The 25,183-nt window shown below is 37.1% G+C and overlaps 1 protein-coding gene across 1 annotated transcript in view; it reads right to left on the reverse strand.

Annotated features, from left to right (window-relative positions):
* Positions 1-3,112: 3,112 nt before the first annotated feature.
* Positions 3,113-25,183, reverse strand: part of TTC6 (tetratricopeptide repeat domain 6) — a 217,642-nt gene continuing 195,571 nt past the window's right edge. Inside the window, exons 25-30 of the mRNA XM_056133903.1 lie at positions 22,293-22,366; positions 18,693-18,903; positions 14,688-14,840; positions 13,513-13,683; positions 4,169-4,394; positions 3,113-3,280 (exon numbers count right to left, since the gene is read on the reverse strand). Coding sequence (XP_055989878.1) covers positions 3,144-3,280; positions 4,169-4,394; positions 13,513-13,683; positions 14,688-14,840; positions 18,693-18,903; positions 22,293-22,366 — 972 coding nt within the window. The 3' untranslated portion in view covers positions 3,113-3,143. The remainder of the gene's footprint in view (positions 3,281-4,168; positions 4,395-13,512; positions 13,684-14,687; positions 14,841-18,692; positions 18,904-22,292; positions 22,367-25,183) is intronic.

The raw sequence follows: 25,183 nt of genomic DNA on the forward strand, positions 1-25,183 counted from the left end.
TGGATTCCTATCATCTCCCAAAGCTGAATCAAGAAGATATAGAGTACCTGAATAGACCTATTCACATCAAGGAAATTGAAACTGTAATCAAAAGTCTTCCCAAAAACAAAAGCCCAGGCCCAGACGGATTTACTAGCGAATTTTTCCAAACATTTAAAGAGGACCTATTGCCAATTCTTCTCAAGCTTTTCCAGGAAATTGAAAAAACAGAAACTCTCCCAAACAGCTTCTATGAAGCCCATATCTCTCTAATACCAAAAGGAAACAAAGACACCACAAGAAAAGAAAACTACAGGCCAATATCCCTGATGAACACGGATGCGAAGATTCTCAACAAAATACTAGCCAATAGAATACAACAACTCATCAAAAAGATCATACATCATGACCAAGTGGGATTCATCCCAAGGATGCAAGGATGGTTCAACATTCAGAAATCAATCAACATAATCCACCATATCAACAAAAGAAAAGATAAAAATCATATGATCATATCAATAGACGCAGAGAAAGCTTTTGACAAGATCCAGCACTCATTCATGATGAAAACCCTTGCCAAAACGGGGATAGAGGGGACTTTCCTCAATATAGTTAAAGCCATCTACCACAAACCTACAGCAAACATCATCCTCAATGGGGAAAAACTGAGACCCTTCCCCCTAAGGTCAGGGACGAGACAAGGATGCCCACTCTCTCCACTACTGTTCAATATAGTACTGGAAGTACTTGCAATAGCGATTAGGCAAGAAAAAGATATTAAGGGCATCCAGATAGGGAAAGAAGAAATTAAGCTCTCACTATTCGCAGATGACATGATACTATACTTAGAGAACCCTAAAACCTCTACCAAGAAACTCCTAGAAACAATAGGCTTGTATAGTAAAGTGGCAGGCTATAAAATCAATACCCAAAAATCCATGGCATTCCTATACGCAAATAGTGAAAGAGAAGCAAGTGACATCCAGAAAACAATCCCATTCACAATTGTGCCCCAGAAAATCAAGTATCTAGGAATCAGCTTAACTAAGGAAGTAAAGGACCTGTACAAAGAAAACTACAAAACGCTACTTCAGGAAATAAAAGAGGACACGAGGAAATGGAAAAATATCCCCTGTTCATGGATGGGGAGAATCAACATCATCAAAATGGCAATACTTCCCAAAGCACTGTACAAATTCAATGCAATCCTTATAAGGATACCCATGACATTCTTCAAAGAAATGGAGCAAACACTCCTGAAATTTATATGGAACAATAAGCCCCCACAAATAGCTAAGGCAATTCTTGGGAAAAAGAAAATGGGAGGAATCAATCTCCCTAACTTCAAACTCTACTACAAGGCAGTAATAATTAAAACAGCATGGTACTGGAACAAAAGCAGAGCTGCAGACCAATGGAACAGAGTTGAATATACTGACATTTCCTCCCAAACATATAATCATCTAATTTTGATAAGGGGGCAAGAAAAGTGAAATGGAGAAGGGAAAGCCTCTTCAATAAACTGTGCTGGCAAAATTGGACGGCTACGTGCAAAAAAGTGGGCTCAGATCTCTGCCTAACACCATGCACAAAAGTAAGATCAAAATGGATTTATGACCTCAACATCAGACCAGAATCCATAATGTTTATTGAAGACAAAGTCGGCAAAACTCTCCATGATATTGAAGCTAATGGTATCTTCAAAGATGTCACGCCACTGGCTAAGCAAGTGAAAACAGAGATAGACAAATGGGACTATCTTAAACTAAGAAGCTTCTGCACCTCAAAAGAAACATTGACCAAAATACAAAGACAGCCTACAGAATGGGAAAGGATATTCACCAAGTACACATCCGACAAGGGGTTGATATCAAGGATATACAAGGTACTGGTTAAACTCCACAAGAAGAAATCACCCAACCCCATCAAAAAATGGGGTGAGGAAATGAACAGAAACTTTCGCAAAGAAGAAATTCGAATGGCAAAAAGGCACATGAGAAAATGCTCTACATCACTAATCATCAGAGAGATGCAGATCAAAACCACAATGAGATATCATTTCACACCACAGAGACTGGCCCACATCCACAAGAACAAAAGCAACCGGTGCTGGCGCGGATGTGGCGAGAAAGGGACCCTCCTTCACTGCTGGTGGGAATGCCGGCTGGTCCAACCCTTTTGGAAAACAGTATGGACGACTCTCAAAAAATTAGAATTTGATCTGCCATTTGACCCAGCTATAGCACTCCTGGGAATATATCCCAGAGAAGCAAAAAGGTATAGTCGAAGTGACATCTGCACTTGTTTGCTCATTGCAGCACTCTTTACAGTAGCCAGAATCTGGAAAAAACCTGAGTGCCCAAGAACAGATGACTGGTTAAAGAAACTTTGGTACATTTACACAATGGAGTACTCTGTAGCTGTTAGAAAAGATGAAGTTATGAAATTTACATACAAGTGGTACTACATGGAAAGTATCATGTTAAGCGAAATGAGTCAGAAAGAGCGGGATAGACACAGAAAGATTGCATTCATCTGGGGAACATAAAGCAACAAAAAGGGAGATTAACACCCAGGAATGGCTGAGATTAGTACCAGGAATTTTGCTCCATGAAAGAAGGCCAGCCACAGGCTCTAGGTGAAAAGGAAGCTCAGATAGAGAAGAGAGTACCAAATGAAGGCTGTTGTGAGGGCCCTGCCAGGGTGGGAGAAGCATGCTAAAAGTAGCCGATAGACCAAACATGATTGCCACTCAAAGCCTCTCTTGCAAAACACAGTACCCAAAAGAAGAGAGAGAGAACAAGGGGGAATACCCTGCCACAGAGGCAGGATGGTGGGGGGGGATGAGGGGGGGGGGTGCTGGGACCCGTGGGGATGGATGACGGGCACTGGTGGAGGGATGGGCACTTGATCAATGTATAACTGAAACCCAAGCACAAAATTTGTAAGCCTATAACTGTACCTCATGGTTTTTCACTAATAAAAAAATAAAATAAAATAAAATAAAATAAAGAAAAAAATAAAATAAAAATAAATGCATTAAAGAGTCATTAATGAATACACATAATAAATTTATTAATGAAGATAGTAGAATCTTTTAAACAATGAATACATTTCAATTTATGGAAGATATGTAAACCGATGCAGAAATCACAGCCTTGGAATCACTTAACTATAGCATAATCTTGAAGATCAAGTGCTTTGTTGTAGTCAGCCATAGCTTCACTAATATGACCTAATTTACCTCGAACTTCTGCTCTAAGATTATATATTAGAGTGTCATTTGGCTTCAAAGACAGCGCTGCAAAAGAAAAATATTTCAAGAGATGCTTTATACTACCACTCAAAAATATTCTCATTAAAAATAAGCATAGTAATATGATTTGAGTATCATTTATTTATTTTTTATTAGTGAGACACCCTAAGGTACAGTTGTAGACTTACAAATTTTTGTGCTTGGGTTTTGATTATACAATGACCTAATACCCATCCCTCCACCAGTGCCCATTTCCCACCACCACGGATCCCAGTATCCCTCCCACCCCCATCCCACCCTGCCTCTGTGGCAGGGCATTCCCTTTTGTTCTCTCTCTCCTTTTGGGTGTTGTGGTTTGCAAAAGCGGCACTGAGTGGTAATCATGTTTGGTCTATATTCTACTTTCATCATGCTTCTCCCATCCTGGGAAGATCCTCCCAACACTCTTTATTTGGTGCTCTCTTCTCTATCTGAGCTCCCTTTTCCCCCTTTTCCCCTAGCATGTATAGCTGGCCTCCAAGCCATGGAGCAAAATTCCTGGTACTAATCTCGGCCATTCTTGGATGTTAGTCCTCTATTTTGTTACTTTATGTTCCCCTGATGAATGTTCATTGCAGCACTCTTTACAATAGCCAGAGTATCATTTATTTTTAAATATTTTTCTTAAAATATACTTAGTTATTAAATTTAAAACATTGATTCTAAGAAAACTAACTTACATGATTTGCATATAGTTTCCTTATAATTTTCATATCTCAGATTACTAGAGCTTTAAGATACCACAAAATATATAAAGATCACATTAAATATAATATGTAAGAAACATTTATTCTATAAATTTACCTAGATAAAGAGAACGATAACTTTCTCCTTATCTAAAACCAATCACATAAACTACTGTAATATTACACAAAATGTCACCATAGAAAATACCTTTACTGTAGTCTTCTTCTGCTAGTTCAAATTGTTTTAAACAACAGTAGTAATGTGCTCTATTAAAATACACTGCAGACCAAAAGGGACAGATTTCAGCTATATGTCCAAAATCTTCTTTTGCTTCTTCATATTTCTTTAGCAATGTGTTTGCAATGGCTCGATTCAAGGCAGCACATTCATTTTCTGGATCAAACTTTAAAGCCTTTGAGAAGTAATCACGGGCCTATAAAATGTAAAGATAATGATACTTCAAATACACTTTAAAGATTAGTGATATAGCTACTTGCAATACTCTATAAAATTAAGTTTAGTAGAATCATTATATCTAGTCACAGATAATAAGGAGGTAGTCTAAAAATATTTGAGGAGCTGGAGAGATAGTACAGCAGATAAGGCATTTGCCTTGCATGCAGCCAATCTCTGACACCCCATATGGAACCTCAAGCACCACGAGGAGTAATTCCTGAGCACAGAGCCATAAGTAACCCCTGATATCACTGGGTATTCCCCACCCCCCAAAAAAGCAAAGCAAAAAAACTGTAAGGAAACTGACCAAAGTCTTCTTTTGTTATCATCACATGTCAGCCTTCTAGATAATGTCAATGATTAAATATTCTTCCCTGCTAAGGTGAAATGCTACACTACCCTCCAAATCCCACCAAATCTCATAATACATAGTATTACTATAAAAAATATAAAATATAAGAAAATGTATACAATGATATAAATTAGAAAATAAACATGCTATATAAAGTTGGAAACTTTGAGAACAATAAATGAGTTTTCAAAACAACATTTAAATTATACCAAAAAAGTATTTTAAAATAAGGTAATACCACAAAAATATATATGGGAAGACAATGATAAAAATAAGATGCTCCATGAGAAAATGCTCTCCATCATTAATCATCAGAGAGATGCAGATCAAAACCACAATGAGATACCATCTCACACCTCAGAGACTGGCCCACATTCAAAAGAACAAAAGCAACCGGTGCTGGCGTGGATGTGGCGAGAAAGGGACACTCCTTCACTGTTGGTGGGAATGTCCACTGGTTCAGCCCTTCTGGAAAACAGTATGGACGATTCTCAAAAAATTAGAAATTGAGCTCCCATTTGACCCAGCAATACCACTCCTGGGAATATATCCCAGAGAGGCAAAAATGTATAGTCGAAGTGACATCTGCACTTGTTTGTTCATTGCAGCACTCTATACAATAGCCAGAAACTGGAAGAAACCTGAATGCCCAAGAACAGATGACTGGTTAAAGAAACTTTGGTACATCTACACAATGGAATACTATGTAGCTGTTAGAAAAGATGAAGTCATGAAATTTACATAAGTGGTACAATATGGAAAGTATCATGCTAAGCGAAATGACTCAGAAAGAGAGGGATAGACATAGAAAGATTGCATTCATCTGGGGGATATAAAGTAACAAAGTATGAGATTAATACCCAAGAATAGCTGAGATCAGCACCAGGATGATTACTCCATAACTTAGAGGCCAGCCGGGTATCCTAGAGGAAAGGGCAGTTCAGATAGAGAAGGGAGCACCAAATAAAGGATATTTGGAGGATCCTCCCAGGAGGGGAGATGCATGTCGAAAGTAGACTATGGACTGAACATGTTTGCCACTCAATGCCTCTTTTGCAGACCACAACACCCAAAAGGAGAGAGAGAACACAGGGGATTGCCCTGCCACAGAGACGGGGGGGATGGGGGATGGGGGTGGGAGGGATTTTATCCATGGTGGTGAAAAATGGTCACTGGTGGAGGGATGGGTATCTGATCATTGTATAATTGAAACCCAAGCACAAAAAATTGTAAATCTACAACTGTAAAAAAAAATAAAATAAAGGGAAAAAATAAGATGCTCAACAAGATTTAAAATTCTAAATTTCCTTACAGTTGTTCATTAATAAATACAATGAACGAAATATTCCAAGTATAGTCTTCTAGACTAGTCTATGACTAGAATTGGAGCTTGATCAACAAATAAATTTTTTTTAAAACAGCAGCATAAAGTTGAAACTTCATCACAAACATCTCCAGATGTTGATCAGACACTTTCCTACTAAAGGTAGGAAACTCTTCATAAAAGATGAATATTTCCCTTCCTTAAAAAGTATCTTAGGGGCCAGACAGAGAGTATAGTGGGTAAAGGGGCTGCCCTTGAAAGTGGCCAAGCCAGGCTTGATTCTGGCATCCCCTACGGTCCCCTGAGCCTGCCAGGAGTGATTCCTGAGTACAAAGCCAATCATAACCTGTGAGCAACACCATGTGTGGTCGAAAAGTCAAACCAAAATAAATAAATACACAGTATTACTATAAAAAATATAAAATATAAGAAAATGTATACAATGATATAAATTAGAAAATAAACATGCCGTATAAAGTTGGAAACTTTGAGAACCATATATGAGTTTTCAAAACAACATTTAAATTATACCAAAAAAGTATTTTAAAATAAGGTAATACCACAAAAATAAATAAATAAATACCTCCTTAAAATGAGAGCTAGATAGATAGTTCAATGCCTGAGCATGTCATTAGCATGAGAATGGTCTGGGTTTAATCAAATCACTGCAAGGTCCCCTGACCCAAACCAGGGAGACTCCTGCTATGTGTGACCCAAACACTTAAAATTTTTTTAAATTTAAAAAATACAATGCATCTTAAAGGAAAAGTAATGTTTAGTAGTACTTTAAACAAATTTTTCTCGTCACTTGATTTTTTCATAACACACCACAGTCTGGCTTCTCTTTACCAACTCCTAGTTTATGAGCTGTGCCCTTATTAAGGTTGCCTCAAGTCCAATGGACATTATCAAGTTCTTCCCTGACAAGGTATTTCAGTGGCCTAGACAACTCTTGTTCTCTCCTCCGTTCTCAGAATTCTCTAACCTTGAGACAGGGTACCAGTGTTTCAGAATTGAAGTCATCTGATGAGTAAACACTGGGAAACAGAGGAAATTAGCCCAGTAAAGGAAGCTGACAGAAAAAAAACAGAGGTTTAAATAAAAACACCTAGGAAGATAGCCTGTCTCAAGGTCAGAGACAAAGACAAATTTAAAAGATTAGGTTTCCCTCTCATGTGAGTCTTAAATATATGACAATAAATGTTGGGGGAGGAAGAGTTCCTCCATAAAAACACTGCCTTGGGTATTTTCCTTGCCTTTGGTGTTTATAGTGAAGAGACTGGTCTTTTAGAAGCCAATAGTCTGGGATTGATGCATTTAAGGCAACTGGTCCTGGTCTGCCAAATGCCCCAGAGGATTTGAATCACCATCATGTCATTAGGCCACTCAGAATGACTTTTTCCAACACTCTTTGTCTGGGACCAGGTTCACCACTGGGGTCAAGCCAGCTCACCACAGGAACCAGCAAGCGGTATTGAGTCATGATCTTAGAAAAAGCAAGCTCAATTAAATGGAGGCAAGGACAACAGACAAAGAATAGAAGGCACAGATTTAAAGGCAGAGGGAAACAAACTTGATTAGGTAACTGCTTAGAAGGAGGAGCTGAAAAAAGGGAAGTTGTAGTTGGTGCTGATATTCTTATTCAGGTAACTGAGAAAGTTCACATCTGACACTGAGGCATACAGGAAGAAGAGCTGGATTGGGAGACCGAGGGATACAGAGATCAACTCGGCTGGGATCTAATGCACTTTAGAAAAGACCAGTTTTAGCTGCCAGTGATAAACACAGGTTAAGAGTTCAGAAGAAAGGTGCAAGCTGATAGATATAAAACATGGGGATTCATGGGCTTCCTGAGTAAAGAAATGTAAAGAGAAAGGGCAGAGTATGAGTCTTAGAACTAAAGACTTTACAACCTAATCTGAGTGAAGAGATAAGAGATTGATATGAAAATAATTTTTAAGTGACCCAAAGCAGTACTGAATCTTTAATGAAGAAGTATGTGCAAAGCAGTGGTGAGTTGAGGAGTCTCTTGACAGTCAAAAACATTAGACAATGAAAACTTAATGGTGTCTTATAACTGATTACAATGCCCCAGGAAGTTCTGCTTACCACTCGCTCTGTGAGACAATTATTTCACATTTTCTATTTTCTCCTCAAAAGTTCTAACCACCTTCTCCACTCTTATCTCTGCCAATACAGAGAGTTTTCGACAACTTTTGATGCTTTTATCTTATGGATAAGAAACAGAAACGTGCTGTACTTACCAAATGCATTTACCTATGCTCAGCTGTGCTTCCACTCTCTACCTTCCTTCTTGACTCAGAAGTGTGGGACCCACTAAACCCAGGCCTCACCTCCTGCAACTTCCAAAGGCAAATACCATCAAACTCTCAAATATATGGATCCTAACTATAGTCGCCATTCTCTTCTGCACTAAATATTTTTTCACTTTGATAAGATCCTTTCATTAACACAGGAACATAAACTGAATCATATATCTTCAAAAAATAAATCAACTAGTTACACCCCACTCTAGGTTGATTATTTCCATATCAATCTCTTATAGTGACCCTACTGCCAGAGTCATAGACCCACTCTAGCTGTGACTTCATTTCCAGGGGTGTATCTGGAACTGGCTGAACTGTATCTAATTCTCCACCTCAGATTTCATCCACCACCCTTTCCAATCAAGCATCTGCTTCCACTGCTATTCCCACAGCATTCTAGCTAAAATCAACCATGAGCTCCTCACCCTGTTTCCTAGACCTCACAGTAGCATCTGACATGAACAGTTAGTCTTATTCAAGCAGCTCATCTCATATGGCCCCACACATAAGCAAAAATTGATCTTAATGCTTGTATGAGCAAGGATTAGGTATGTGTGAATATGGGTATTTATTTTTTCTTTCGTTATTCAGTAAGATATAAGTTTTGTCAGAAGCCTTCCTTGTCTGGTTCTGTATCTTCAGGTTCTTAAATTGCACTCGGCAATTTCCTCATAAATATGTGGAGACTGGAAGAATGAAGAGCTAAGCAGAATCAAAATTATTTGTTGAACTTTTTTAAAGCAAAATATCGATTAGAACCTTAACCTTGTGGCACCTAAATGTGCCCCATAAATCATTTTATTAAGGGGTCAGGTAACAGTATTGGGTAGCAGGGAGGTGACAGGTCTCAAAATTGCTTAAGAGGAATAAAAGCAAGTTTTGAAAATGAGCAAGTTGTTTTAGAAGTATGTAAAATGAGGATATGAAAAGATCTGAAAAACACAGAGCATATTGTAAGAGCCTTCTACAACTAAGTGAAACTGGGTCAGTCATAGAGTGAAACAGTGAGCCCAGTTGAACGTTCTGGTAGCTGATCTTCTATTACTCAGTAAAAATATACATCATTAGTCCAAGAAAATAATTTCTCATATTCACATGTGAGTAACAGGTGATTTACCTGCTATCCTTGCAATAAAAAAGGATAAAAAAATAACTGTTTATAGGACAGCAAGAATGAAGCTTGCTTTTCACATGGCCAACCTGGGTTTAATCCTTGGCATCCCATATTGTCCCCCAAGCACTGGTAGGAGTAATTCCTGAATGCATGGCCAGGAGTTACCACTGAGCATCACTGGATATGGCACCAAATACAAGCAAAATAAAAATAAATAAAACAAAAAATAACTGCTTAATTTTTGAAAAGATGATTAAAACCTTACCAAAAGTTATACTGCTACAATATAAAACTATAAAATAACATTTCAAAATGAACTATAAAAAGGAAAAATGCTAAGGAAGCAATTACATTCAGAAAAAAATTTCTGAATGAAAGATCTAAGAAAAAGTGATCAGAAAGATGTTACATCAAAATTAAAAATAGCTTTAAGAAACCTGAGTTTTAGGGAATATGGTTTGCCAACAGGTCAACAGGTCACTCGCACCTGCAGGACAAGTGCATTAGCAGCCTGATGGTGCCTTTAGGATTCCTAACACCCCAAAATTTCCGCTGTGCCTTTGGCCAGATCCCAACAACTTGGGGCCAAGTTTACCAAGAAAGTAAATGGCAAAAAGTTTGGTTTGTGGGAGCCACCCACAAACCACCTCTGGTTCAGCTATACAAGCTCATTTATTGGTCTTGTTTCAGAGACGCATAGATAAACCGTAAAAGAAACCAAAAGCCACAATAATCTTGGACCCGCGCATGTCTGAACAGACTGGGATAAATCAGAGGGAGGCAGGTTGGCCTGTGCCTGCCCAAGCAGAGCCCCCAGCAGCCACTTGCTTCCACAATCCAAAATCGCTGCCATATCCCCAGCCTGACTCCACCAACTCAGGATGTACCTCACCAAGATATAATCTGCTGAAAATTCGTGTATGCGGGTTTTGTGACTGAAATCTACAGGTTTTTATGGAGTTGGGGTGGGCTATCTCCCCCCACATCCCAATACACATGGAAGCACTGGCAGTCAATCCCACGATCCAAATCCAGTGCCACCCTGTAAACTCTATTACTGGTTCAGAGACCCATAAATAAATCTAGAAAGAGATCAAAAGCCAGAGACATAACAGTGCATCCTGGAAGAACAATACAGAGCCGAAGATCTCTCTGAACCCCATACCAAGCCAATTTCACCAGGGCACCCCAGATGGAGCAGGTGGACTCTCCGTGCATACTACAGATGGAAACCCTGTGACCAAGAGCTTCCACAAGCAAGGCCCAGGTATGCGGGTTCCAGGACTGAATCTCCAAGCCACATGGATGCAGACGTGCCAGGCTGTTCCTCCCCAGCTCCCCGCCCACTCGTCGGCCTGACTGTGAACCCCATAATGTGCTTCCGGGAGCCATCTTAGCGCACTAAACAGCCCTGGTCCAGAGACGCCCAATTGAATGCCAAAATGGATTAGTGCTCTACAGAAATGTCTCTGGAACCCAACCATCTACAATCTAGGATTCCAGAAGCGCATGGCCATGGCACCCATGATAGTCAAAATGAACGTAAAGTAAGTAAAAGTAAAGGCCCTCCCATTGATCATCGATTTGCTTGAGCAGGCCCAGTAACGTCTCCATTGGAGACTTTGTTGTTACTGTGTTTGGCATATCGAATACATCACGGGGAGCTTGCCAGGCTCTGCCGGGCGGGTGAGAGACTCTCGGTAGCTTGCCGGGCTCTCTGAGAGGGGCAGAGGAATCGAACTCGGGTTGGCCATGTTGGCTGCGTGCAAGGCAAATGCCCTACTGCTGTGCTATCGCTCCAGCACTCTGTGCTATCACTCCAGCCCTTTCAACAAGGGACAACAAATGATCTAGCATCTGTCTCTGGAAAGCAGGCTTGAATGGTGGTGGGAAAATTTGAGCAAAACATAATGCCCCAAAGTAGAGAAAGAGTATTGGGGAAATTGTCTGCCACAGAGGCAGGTTGAGGATGGGGAAAAGGGTGGTGGTGGAAAGTGTGCACTGGTGGAGGGATGGGTATTTGATCATTGTACAGCTGAATCTTGAATATGAAAGCTTTGTAACTATCTCACATTTATTCAATAAAAGAAAAAAAACCTCAGTTTTAAGGTACACTAGATAATAACAAATACTTTTAAAAATACAAAAAAAAAAGATTAACTAGATAGAAGAGAGTTGTAAAGAAGACAAAGAAAAGTTTTAAAGAAAATTAAATTTAAAACTTTGAGAAAAAAATATAAACATTTATTTTTTAAAAATACTGTTAGTGAGAATTGGCTAACGGGAGAGACAGTGTTAGAAGGCAAGTTAAAAGGCAGTCTTATTATTGTTCGTGTGGTGGGGGGGAAGAAACCTAAAGTAAGTAGGAAACTTTCAAAAGAGTTTTAGAACTTAAGAGTATAAAGTAATCATTAGAATATAACTATAAACCTTACTAAATATAAAAAACTCTGAAAAAATTAAATAGATTACAAAATACTTTACAATACGAAAACAAAAGTATGACATGAAATAATAGAAGACCAAAAATATTTGTCATGCCAATACTTAAATGGACTGAACCTGCCTATTAAGAGTACTTTCAAATTGGCTCAAAAGTAAAACACAACTTTATGTTCTGTGAAAGAGACATATCTAAAACAAAGGGATCTAAACCTTAGAAATAAACAGAAGGTCAAAGGAATAACAGGCAAGAGTAAATAACATGGAAACAGAAAAAGCAATCTTAATATCATAAGCTGTAGCTTTTATTCCAAAGAGCATTAAAAATATACAAGAACATTTATAATGATGAAAGGTATAATTTGTAATCATATACCATATATACGTGTGTATATATGTATATATATACATGAAAGAATGTAAAATAACATTTCAAAGCACAAATTACAAGATACATAAAGAAAAATCTATAAAAACAGATTAAATTAGAATACTTGAATAAGATAATAAAATGGGGGAAGCATGAGTATTGATCAATTAGAATTATAATTAACAAGGTATATCATGTATATATGTATATATAACTAATATACCAGGGAATTTAAAGATATATATACACATATATAGCAATAAATAAAACCAGATTTTAAAATCCAAAACAAATTCCAAAATTAGAAAACATACAAGCCTTTCCACCTGGACATTTTAAGTACTCTATGAATTTATTCTTCAGTCAAAGGGTAAGTAATTGCAGGTACAAAATTTGGGGAAAGCAAAAGCGTTACAGACCAAAACACACTGCATAAAAAGCAGTACATGGGGAAAGGCATAACCTTTCCACAATCTAACTAATAATTTATCAAATGAAACGAAAATTTACAAGTGAACAGAATTAACTTAAAGAATAGACAAAGAATATGATAAGTTAAAGAAAAATAGAACAAAAAAGTGAGAGGTTAATAATTTGAATCATATGATGCATTAGAATTCAAATAAAATGAATTCAAAGTATAAAAAGTACCATCTAATTATCCAACACTTTTATTCCAGGCATTATTCATTGAGGTCTAGAAAAGATTAAGATGTCCTAAAACCAGAACTAATATCTAGAGTTTCTTACTCCCAGTGCAAAACTGCAATTTATAAAAGGTAAAATTAGAATTAATAAAATAATCACATCATAAAGGAAAGTCTTTTAAGATATCTAAGATTTAGCTAAGTTGAGCATAAATGACAGCAGATTCCAAGATGAAAATTGATAGCAACGGACCACAGACACTTGGAGAAATACAGAAAAATTTTTACTGGCTATAGGTTTAAATGTTTGTTTACAATGATGAAAATAAATCCTTAGAGGTATTAAGGACTTAATAAATTATTTAAAGATCACTCAATGCACTTTGATGAAAGGACTTTTTTGAAAAGAAGAGCTAATGAATAACTAGCAAGGAAATACAAGTATTGCATTTTTAAATTAGAGATAACAAAGAGAGCATTTAGTGTCAAAATGAAAACATTAAGGAAAACTCACATTACCTGGGAAAACTGCCTGTGGTGAAAGTAGATATTTCCTGCATTAAAGTAAGCCAGCGAGTATGTGGGGTTTAGAGAAAGTGCAGCTTGATAGTCTTTCATTGCATTCTGTTGTTGACCCATAAACTCATGAATCACACCACGATTTGTTAAGAATTCTGCTGTAGTATTGATCTGCAATTTAATAGTATGAGTACTTAGAATCTGGGAATAGTATTTATCTCCAATTTCGTGTCTGCAAAAATGAGCATTATGAAATTTACTTGCGGGAAGCCAGTAATTTTAGAGGGCAGGTAAAACCTCATTTGAGCAAATATTTTAAGAAAGGGCTCAGTATGGAGCTGATTCAATGTCAACACTTTGTTGATTCGGTTGCAATAAAACAAACAATCTCAGTATTTTACTCAGTCCCATTCTGAGGAATAAACCAGGGAGAGGGGGCAGGGGAGGGGGAAAGCTTAGCTGTTCTACTATACTAAGTTGTAAAAAGAAGTCAAATAGCTAACATATTTGTTTGTCCTATGTAGTAGCAATTATCTGCTATTTCTTCATAATCCTTTTTTCTCATCACAAGAATTATACTTTATACCAGGATCTGCAGTGTCAAAGTCTAGGATAAAAATAGGAAGAATTTCTGTCATTAGATACAAAACCTGAGGTTTTATATGCCATTTCACTAAAGATGAATCTGTTGAGAGGTGATTGACTGAGAGGATTCAAAATTTCCGGACTTGTGTTTTAAAACTTAAGTGCAAATTTATGGTTATAAAAGCAACAATCCCTTAGAACACTTTACCCTAAGAACTGCTTTGGGGGGAATAAATAACAATTTTTAGGCATCACTTTAGTTAATGATCTACTTGTGGGAATTGGTTTACAAGACTGCATGTAAATTACAAGTTCATACCCGCTTCAAGTGTATGTTCATCACATCCACCTCCAAAGTACCAATACTGCCCACCCACCTACCCCACCACACCCAATGAACTATATCCTCTCCTCTTCTCAACCCCTCACTCTTCCCCATTTGAGAGGCTCAGTTCTATAGTAAGAATCCAAGAATTTGCTTTCATTTATACAAGTCACTTTTTAAAAGTAATAGAGAACTTCTCGCTTGACCCTATTCATTTACGGTGTGAATTTATGCTAATGAAAATGTGATCTAAACATATTTTTACCTTTATGGCAATGTTAATATCCTGAATTGCAGCAAAGTAATCACCCATCTGAAGACAGACCACAGCTCTACCTTCATAGGCTTTGTAGCACTTTGGATCACTGTCTATGGCAATAGTAAAGTGGTTCCAAGCTTTCTGGAATTTTCCTTGGGCCTAAAATAATTTTTCATTTATGTGAATTAGTAAATGGCCCATAACATGACAAATGTTTATGATTCTAACCTAATCAAATAAAACCTTCAGTAAAGGTATATTTATATTATGCTAAACCTACAATATTCTAAACAAGGAAGCAGACTACACTGAGAATACATTCAATTGACTAATTACCTTTTAGGTATTTATGCTGAACTTTTAATTTAAATAAATCTAATTGTCAGTCATCTTTTATATCAATCTTGGACAACATAAAACCTCAACAAACACCATGTGGAAGTCAGTGGTTCTCATTCACCACCAGCATCTCAACCGGAGACATACAGTCTCCTCTTCTTTCTGGAGAAGCCCATGATCTCTCTTGAACACTCCTCCACCCTCCCTCCCACCATTATCATCACCACCACCACCACCAACAACAACAATAACAACAACAACAACACACACATACACACACATACATACACACACATACACACCAAGAAAATTTCTTTAAATAAAACTACTTTGCTTCACAGGAAAAAAAAGAAAGAAGGAAAATAAGTGCTTCTAATAAGGGTCACAAATTTTACTTTGCACTCCACACACACACACACACACACACACACACACATTCATAAAGAGAGGGGATGGGGAGCAGGGATCATATTTGCCTAGAACACATATACACACACACATATATATATATAATCCATAACAATATATTTAAAATGAATAACTGAATCAACTATGAAAATTATGTTCTGAAAAACTATACCAGCATCTGAAAGCTATATAATCCATGGAACAAGCATGTTAATCTACCAAATTTCTCTTGATATGGACTTTTGCCCCAATCCAACTAAATGCCAAAGAAAAGTAAAGTGGAGAAAGACAGAAAAGGAGTTCGAAGTCTAGAATATGGCTCAATGGAAAAACCCCTGCAAGTATGAGCCAGAAGTTCAATTAAGCCACTCATATGTGGCAAGTTTTGTTCTCTGGAGCTCTGCTGTCTCTCCTGTCTAGCTCTGCTCTCCAACTTTAAACTACTCCCCCAACAAAATGCATGATCTCTAGAAAACAACATATCTAAAGGTGTGTGGAGGTTCAGAATGTAACCTTATGTGAGAACATGTGTGAACAACACAACCAAGTGTGTGATATCCTCAGTCATCCCAACAGCAAAGTAAAGGGAAGGAAAGAAAATAAGAAAACAGGGAAATCAAAGAAAAAGAAATGGGAGGGGATAGGATGGGGGGGTGATGGAAGAGGTGGAAAGAGGAAGGAGAGTAGGAATAGGGAGGGACTAGGGGATAAAAAAAGGGAAGGGGAGGTGAAGGGAAGAGGAGTCAGACGAGGGTCACTAGCAACAAGAAGTCAGAGTATTTCCTAGAGAGGGCCACTGGCAACCTTCTCACCACTAGAAGGCAGAGTTACTAAATTCAATATAACCTGCCCTTTATTCTCATGGGCTCAAAAACCCAACTCGCCAACTCTCAGAAACTAACTTACATCCAAGTTGACTCTTGCATAAAAATAGTAAGAAATAGTGCTGGGAGATAGTTCAAAGGGCTGGAATACAAGCTCTCCATTTGCAAAGCCTGGCTTGATCCCTGGAACCACGTGGATCCCTGAGCACTGCCAGGAGTGACCATCAATCAACAGGCTAGAAGCAGCCCCTAAGAACCACCTTGTGGGACACCCCCTCCCTGCCAAAAGAAGGAAAAACAAATATAATCAGCAAGATAATGAGATAGCTGTTTGACCAGCAAATTTTCTCCCTTTGGGTAAATTATATGAAAATAAAATAAAAATTATCTCCATAAATTCATTTGAAAATCAAAAAATTAGGCAAATCAAGAGTAAGGTATTAGAATATCACATTGCACAAAGCCTCGTGTATCTGTTATCTACTTCTAATGTCTGTTTTGCTTGCTTCTATACCCCTAGCATGAGGAACATAGTGAAAGAATCTACAAGTATTTATTGAATAAATGGTCATTCTCTCTCCTGAACAGTATGGATCTTCCTTCAGTTTCTTTTATTGTTCCTTTTTTATAATTCAATATTTCCTCAGGCCAATGTATTTTTCCATCCTCTTTCAGACCGCATAAACCCCAGGTTGTTTTATCTTCATAAGACATAGGACTTATATCACTTCTCTAAGATTATTCACATCTTCAATAGGCTTGAAAAGCCCTTTGCTCCTATCTCTATTTATTCCATTCTCTACCCTCAGATCACATTGTTTTCTCCTTTCTCCACCCTCAGATCACATTGCTTTCTCCTTTCTCCACAGCTTTCTATGTACTTTGGTCTTCTATCTCATTCTCACGTGACTTCTAATTGACTATTCAATACCCTATCTTATCACCAGCTCCTATCCCTGAATAATTACCAGTCTAATAATGACTCAAGTTAAATTTTTATTTCTCAAAAGACCTTCTTCATCCCGCAAAGTTCACTTAATGTAAGTCATCCTGAGATCTATTCTACTCTTGGGCTGTACTTATTGTAACTGAACTATTATGTATATACTTGCTTACTTAATGCTTATCATTAACTCTGAAAGAAGAACCAACTATATTTTACACAGCTGCAGTTCTTGTCCTACAGGAGGTGCACAGTAAATTCCTACTGAATGCAAGTAAAAGGAATATTAACACACTTCACTGAATTGTGACAGCTCAGGCAGCTTTAGGAGTCATTCTTGTATCTTTACACCAACTAGGAAAATGTTGACTGATAATTCATAAAAACTAGTCTTAAGCCTATCTCTTAGGAGGAAATCTTATTTCTGTTATTAGTAAGTTCTTGGGCACACTACCAATTTATAAATACCTATCAATAACCATCAGTCTCAGCAGTAATCTCCAAACCTTATAGTCTTAACTCAATCAAAATCATTCATCTTATATTTCATATAAGATATATTCTAATGGCATATTACTAAAAGAAATAGCTCCAAATTATAATAGTTTAACATGTTTTCTGTCTATTGTTTTGGATCAATATAATGTTTCACGAGTGAGAATTGGTGCAAATAGCTTAATGATTGCATGACTCAGGTGAGAGTGTCCTAGTAACCACTTGAAGCCCTGCCTGGCACACAGAGTAGCATTCACCCATCTTTCTGAAAGAACAAATGCATGATCTATTGACACCCAGTGTGAACCATGCTCCTTAGAAGATGACCTGAATTCAGAAGGACAGTGTCTGTCTGATCTATTATATTATAGGAATCCACTTCAAAACTTTAATGCATTATTTATTCCCATTAGCTTTTATCAATTCAATAAAACAAAAACCCATGGAGTCCCAATATCAAGCAGTAAAAGAAAAAGTTCTGCAGGTTCTTAGTGAAATTCCTCTAAGTGTGAGGGTAAAGCGAGAGGAGTGCAGGCAGTGAGGAAAATGGGGTTCAGAAGATCAAAATAGCACACTGGGTCCAGGAGTTTCCCAAACAGGCTCATAGGTACTGACCAAATATATATTTCCCCTGCTATTCTAATCATCAGAGAGTAAGAGGTAGGTGAATGTTCCTATCACCACCAGTAAAACCCCAAATCTAATATTTAATCTTGTTAAAATGTTCTCTTACGAGAAAACAAAAGGGAATGCCCTGCCACAGAGGCCGGGTGGGATGGGGGCTGGGGGGGGGTGGGAGGGATACTGGGATCATTGGTGGTGGAGAATGGGCACTGGTGGAGGGATGGGTACTCGATCATTGTATAACTGAAACCAAAACACAAAAATTTGTAAGTCTACAACTGTACCTCATGGTGTTTCACTAATAAAAATTAAAATAAAATAAAATAAAAAATAGTAAAATGTTCTCTCATGGACCAAAATGTTGCTAAATGATAATACCTGTAAATTATAGGCAAGACAAATTCTAGCTCTTAAATACACTGGGCAAAAATGCAATGCTCGAATAAAATCCTTCTGGGCTTGTTTGGTGGCTTTGTCATGACCATATTCCATGTAGGAATTTCCCCGTCCAATGTAAGCATCCAGAAAATGTATATCCAAGCTAAGAGCATGACTGAAGAAATCGACAGCTTCTTTGAACTCTTTAATTCTGAAAACACATGAAAATATTGGTTCTTTCTGATGAATTGTCTGCTTTCCTATAGATGACATTCTTATAAAGTTATGCATTGGCCCTTAGTTTTGTTTTTATTATCCATTAGGGAAAGTAAATACAGAAGCCCATTTGACCAAGGTAGTAAGATAAGTTCACTGTAGGTTTGGGCAAAAGAAAAAAGGGGGATTAACAGCAATTCTTATTGTAGAATGTGCTTGGACATTTTTCAGAATTTTTCAGATTTATAAAAGCCTGAACTATGACATCCCAAAGTGTACTGTTTTAATATTTCTCATTGGAAAATATAGAAAAATATATATCATTATTGATATACATTTAAGTCTAACTAAAAGAAACATGTATTTTTTTTCCTTATACAATTAAAAAAATTGAAAGATCAAACAGTCCTTATATGGAAGTCCTAAATTCAAAGCTTCTACAGAGACAGTTCATTTCATGTGGACACAAGGAAGGAAGAGAAGATAATGAATTAAAATGTATTTCATTTACTACTTTGTGAATATATGTGACTACATCTCTCTTCAGTAATTAGAATTTTTATGGTGGAGTGAGAAGTATTTGTTGATGGTCAGATAATATTCTTTTCTCATTTCCAGCACTCTTCCTTTTATGAACTATGTATACATGTATGTAAATGGCTGTGCATGTGTGCACACGTGTATAAAAGAATACGATTATCAACAAAGTAGCCTATAGATGAAAGATTTTGTTCAATAATCATATGGCAGTCAGACAACTGAAATGCTCTTATAGTAGGATATATTGCTAGACACCAATTACTGCAAATATGAAAGTTTATGGACTGATATTTTTCTAAAATTTGTTCATATAAATCTAAAATAATTTGATGTAAAATAGTGTGACTGAACACACATGATTCTCATTAGAGTGTCCATTCACGTTGGCTTCTGTGCTGAGCTTGCAAGCTATGCCACAGGCACAAAGGCCCACTGCATTTTCCAAATTAATCACATACGTGACCAGATGTGCCTGACTGAGTTATCCAAATAAATCATAAATACCTCCCCAAACTTAAGAATGTGGCTTGCAGAGTCAAAGAGTCAAAATTATTTTAAGCAAATATTGAAGCCATATAATAATTATCCAAAAATAAAAAGTGGATAAGGGATGTAACCTTGGTTAATCAGACTCTCTGCAACTTGTTTTTTATTCTCAAAATTTGAAGGTGACTTTCCCAAAGACATCTAAAAATTAAATCTACCCTAATACTCCTCCTCACCAAGTTGGGCAACAAGTAGGATATTCAGCCTATGGAATGTTGTCTCCTAGCAACCACAAGAGTGAGAAGCAGAGATATACAAAGGCAGACTTCAAAAGTCTGCAACCCCAGGAGTTCAAAGATCAAAGCCCTAAAAGTTAAAGATTTATTCCTTAAAAAAAAATTTCAAATGGCAAAATTTTTACTTTCACCACTGCAATGGGCCAATAGTAAATCTCAATACTCAAAACCTGTGCTGATGAAGAATGAGTGTGGTATAGCTCACCTTAAAAAGCAAAAATATTCCAGTGAAATAAACATAATCGATCTCTAAACATTTATTTTTGAATTCAGCAAAACTGGTAAAACACAAAACACATGGTATTGGGATAGCGACTGTCAGGGCTTTACTGTTGATTTAAATTCTACTTTTATTAAAGGACAATAGAGATTTCAGTAGACTGGAGAAAGTGGGGTATTTGGAATTGCAAAGCAGTGTCAGCTTAAGGAGCCTCCACCGTATATACTCAGTGATTACATTTCATAAAAAAGATCAGGAAGTGACACAAAGAGAAATTTACCGATTCTAATAGTTGCTAAACATAGGGAAGAGATTTAGAGGAATTTTGGATTCTGCTCTCAGTTTGAAGAGAATGAAATGACCTCAAATATTTTTCATCTACACTCATCCATCCAAACAAATACACTTGTCATCATTAGTCCATCACTTTTTAAGTCTGACAATTAGTAAAAGAAATAGATTGTCTAAAATTTCTGGATTAAAATAGACAACAGGACGACTATGTTCTGCTTTCTCTATAAAATTAAATATCTGGAACCAGGTTAGATCTTTTAGAAGGCATTTTTGCAAATTCAAGTTATATTAATGTGTTTTCAAACTAGCCTTTGTGTGGTAATATAGTTACTCTGTTCCAAAAGATACAAAAAATTATTTCCTAAATAATTGAAACCATGTTTGATGCTCTAAATTGGATAATAAAGCCTCATGTACTGTCTTATTTTCCTCAGATTAATTTCCACTGATTCTCTCATAAAAATAATGCTATAAACTGTAGTTAACCAAATACATTTTATCCCATATTAAAACTTTGACATGCTGAATTTCTGTTTTTAAAAACAAACTGGCCAGAAAAATTAATTTGAGTGTTAAATGTAGGTGTGGAAATATAAATGTTAACAAACCTATCTGCTATATTGTTTCATAATAACTTTTTGATTATCTTCTTATTTCAGCCTTGTACAGCTGTTCTGTTTCACCTGTTTCCACTCACTTGTTTTACAATAATCCCAGAAACATGTGATAATGTTTTTTAAGTAGGGTATTTTTTTCAGGTTTTATTGTACTGGGAAATATTTACAGGCATTTTAAAGATCAGACTTAGATGGAAAACTGTGAAGTATTTTTTAGAAGTATGCAACTTCTCTGAATGCAAACTTTTCACCACCCTCTTCTCAGAAAATAGGTGGCTTTGGGGTAGGTGGTCTCCAAGCAGGGGCCCAGGGCCATTCCCAGAGATTCTCAGTTCAGCATGAGGACCCAAGGATGCAGTGGTGCTCAGCAGAAGCTTCAGTGTTGAGAACTTCAGGGAACCACCCAGGACCCCCAGTTCTATGGGATCTCCAGGATCTCCATATGGCCAGTGATGCCAGGGGGTGCCAATAAATAGGCGTCTTAAAATACAAACAAAGGGCTGGAGAGACAGTTCAGTGGGTAAGGTACTTGCCCTGCACGCAATGACCCTGGCTCAGTACCCCCAGACTCCTGTAGGACAGATATCTGAGTGCAAAGCCAGAGAAAAATAAGCCCTGAACAGCTGAGTGAGGCATCCAAACCAAAACAATAAACAGATAAAATGAAATAAAAATCAGGAAAAGGGCTACAAATGTTGATTTCCAATAATGAGCATCTGTTATGTCTAAAGTTTTAATGCAATGCAACACTAGCAAAAATATATATACTAAACTTAGAAAGTTGGTTTTCATTTTATGAAGAAAGTTAATTACTTAATTGTATGCCCCTTGTATACTATCAAGTTCACAATGTTTCCTTTCTTTTCTTCTATTACAGCTCTTGGTATTTTGGGCTCCCTTGTTTTCTCTTCAACACGAATATCATTCATACCTGTAATGGCACTCGGCAGTCACATGATACAAGTTTACATTGGTCTTTTGCATCTTTGCAGCAGTTTTAAAATCCTGAAATGGTTTTATAAAATTTTGTCAATTTTGTGAAATTATCTTTTATAATTTATTAAATATCTTTCTAACATTTATTCTATTATGAATATACTTAAAACAAGCTTTAAGATATACATGTTTTCCCCAGGGAGATTCCTTGAAGGGTTAGTTAGTGCTTTGCATGCAAGAGACCTGGGTTTGATCCCTGACAGTGCACAGTCTCCTGAGCACCTCCAAGAGTGAGTGACAAGCACAAAGAACCAGGTAGATTCCCCCTCCTCAGAAAAAAAATTATATATGTATATAGACATCTTCTTTGATTTTTTCCCCCTTTATATCACATTTACTGAGAAAACCCAGATCTGAAAACTGGCCCTGAATCTTAGACTACTGGTCTCTACTTTCAGAATAATTATGTTTTATGTGTTTTTACCTGTTGTACATAATCAAATATATCATTTACTTTTTTATGTTTTTGTCCCTAGTGAACACCACCAGAGACTTCGTTTAGAGAGAATGGTTTTTGTTTGTTCTGTTTGGGGGCCTCGCCCAGCAGCACCCAGGGCCACTGTCCTGCAGGCTCTATGCTCTGTGGGCTCTCCTGGCAATGCTCAGAGGACCATGTGGTGCCAGGGACAGAACCCAGGCCTCCACATGCAAAGTGTGCATTCAGCCTAAAGAGCCATCTCATTGACCCTAGATAGAAAGGGAAGGCCACAACGAGAGAACCTTTGGTATTAGACCACAGGACAAAGAGACCCCCTTGGGTACCGGCAGAGGGTATGACTGGAGCCACTGGGTAGACAAGATAAGGCTTCTTCCACCTTTGGAATCCCTACTTGAAAGGAGAAGTGTATGAACTTATGTTGGAAGTTGAAAGATCTCTTAAGAAGGAAAATGTGAAATCTACACATAATATTTTGAGTTAGAGAAGTCAGCGGAGAAGAACTGGAATGGCATAGGGGGAAATACTGTTTAATTTATTAGAGATTTCCTCTCTGTGGTTCCCGATTATTCTTCTACTAAGCATCACAGACATGATGTCAGAAGATCATACATTTTACAAATATTACAAAAGAGTTGAAGAACTCAATCAAAATAAGCACATCACCAAAGCGATATTAGCAAAACACCTGCACATCAAAATACCATGCCAACTGTATAAAGCACACATAGATGTGAATACAATGAGGGATGTGAGATGCTGATTGACTTTAATATTTGTTGTGATGTGGAAGAGGATTTTTGAAAATAAGTATTCAAAAACCTGTGAAGAAGGAAGAAAAAGGTTCACCCATTTTTAAGAGGCAGCTTCAGCAGGGGTCTGCATGGGCTGGTCTCCTTGTGACACCTGACTAAGCTGAACTCTGAGAAGTACAATAGCTACGTAATTTTTTTAAGGGGACCAGGGAATCAGTATAGTGAGTAGTCAGTATAGTAGCCTTTCCGCAAGACTAACCAGGGTTTGATCCCTGGCACCACATATGTTCCCCAGAGCCCTGCCATGTGATCCCTGAACACAGTCAGGCGTGGCCCTAAAACAAAACAAAAATTAAATTTTTTAAACATCCCCAGATTCCCTTCTGAAAGGCACCGGTCTTTGGGGATGGTGGAGAAGGAAATTTGGTAGAAGGAAATAACAACCAGACTAGAGCTTAGAAGCTTTTTATCATGTCCTTCTACCCGCCTTTCCTCTGCACATCCCCAGAGACCTGTGGCAATTTGTTGGTTTGTTCTTGTCTCTATCTTACTTTTTTCATGTGTTAAGATTCTTAGAATGGCTATTTGTTGTTTAACTTCATCATAGTGTATATTGCTTAGAAAAAGGCTTCTGAGACCACTTCTAAGTATGTGATTCTATAGAAAAGAATTATCAGTAGAAAAATAATACAAGACATCATTGAAGGTGAAATACACAGGGAAAAACTTACTACATGATATAGGAAACAAGGAAAGAAAACTACTGTTACTTAATGGCAAAATTCAAATTGATATTCAATTAATTTTAATTAAAGTTAATATCACTTAACTTTATTCCAATGTTTATTAAATTAGGCCATATAAATTCAAAGTTTAAAAATGAGAATGGTGAATTTTGTAAATTAGTCTATAAGGAAATATATTTTAAACCACTTGGTGTTTTTGATATATTGAATATAATAGCTTCTATTGCAAGTCTGAGTACCTGCTCCACTAACTTAAAACCCTATTTGTAAAAGCATATTTTGAGGACCTATTTTCTGCCTTGTATGAAACAAACATATTTCTACTAATGTATTTTCAATTAAAAATTGTGAATGACAGCAATGAGCAACAAAGTCATACACAAATTACTTTATTTGACAATTGAGTTTCCTGTGTAGTCAAAATATTATCTGTAATGATACTGTATGTATCTCATCAAATCAACATTTTTAACCTTTTTTACTATCTGTTATCAAAGGCAAAGCACATACTTATCAGATTGAGCTAATTATAAAAATATTCTCTTTTTTACCTTGTTTTTTTTTTACTTTTTTGGGTCACACCCAGCAATGCTCAGGAGTTACTTCTGGCTCTGCACTCAGGAATTACTCCTGGTGGTGCTGGAGGGACCATATGGGCAAATGCCCTACCCGCTGTACTATTGCTCAGGCCCTAAAATATTCTTTATAATTCTGTCTAACGTTGAGTTAGTGATCATTATATATTACCATTTTCTAGCAAGAAAATTTGGTCAGTAGTTTTCTGAAGTGAATACACAAAATAAAATTTGTAGTTTTTTAAAAAGGTTTTTGTTTTATCTTGGGAGGCTGAGGGGGTGGTATTGGAACCACACCTAGTGGAACTCTGGTC

The sequence above is a fragment of the Sorex fumeus genome, unplaced genomic scaffold (genome assembly GCF_029834395.1).
Source record: "Sorex fumeus unplaced genomic scaffold, SorFum_2.1 ptg000098l, whole genome shotgun sequence".
Classification (NCBI taxonomy): Eukaryota; Metazoa; Chordata; class Mammalia; order Eulipotyphla; family Soricidae; genus Sorex; species Sorex fumeus.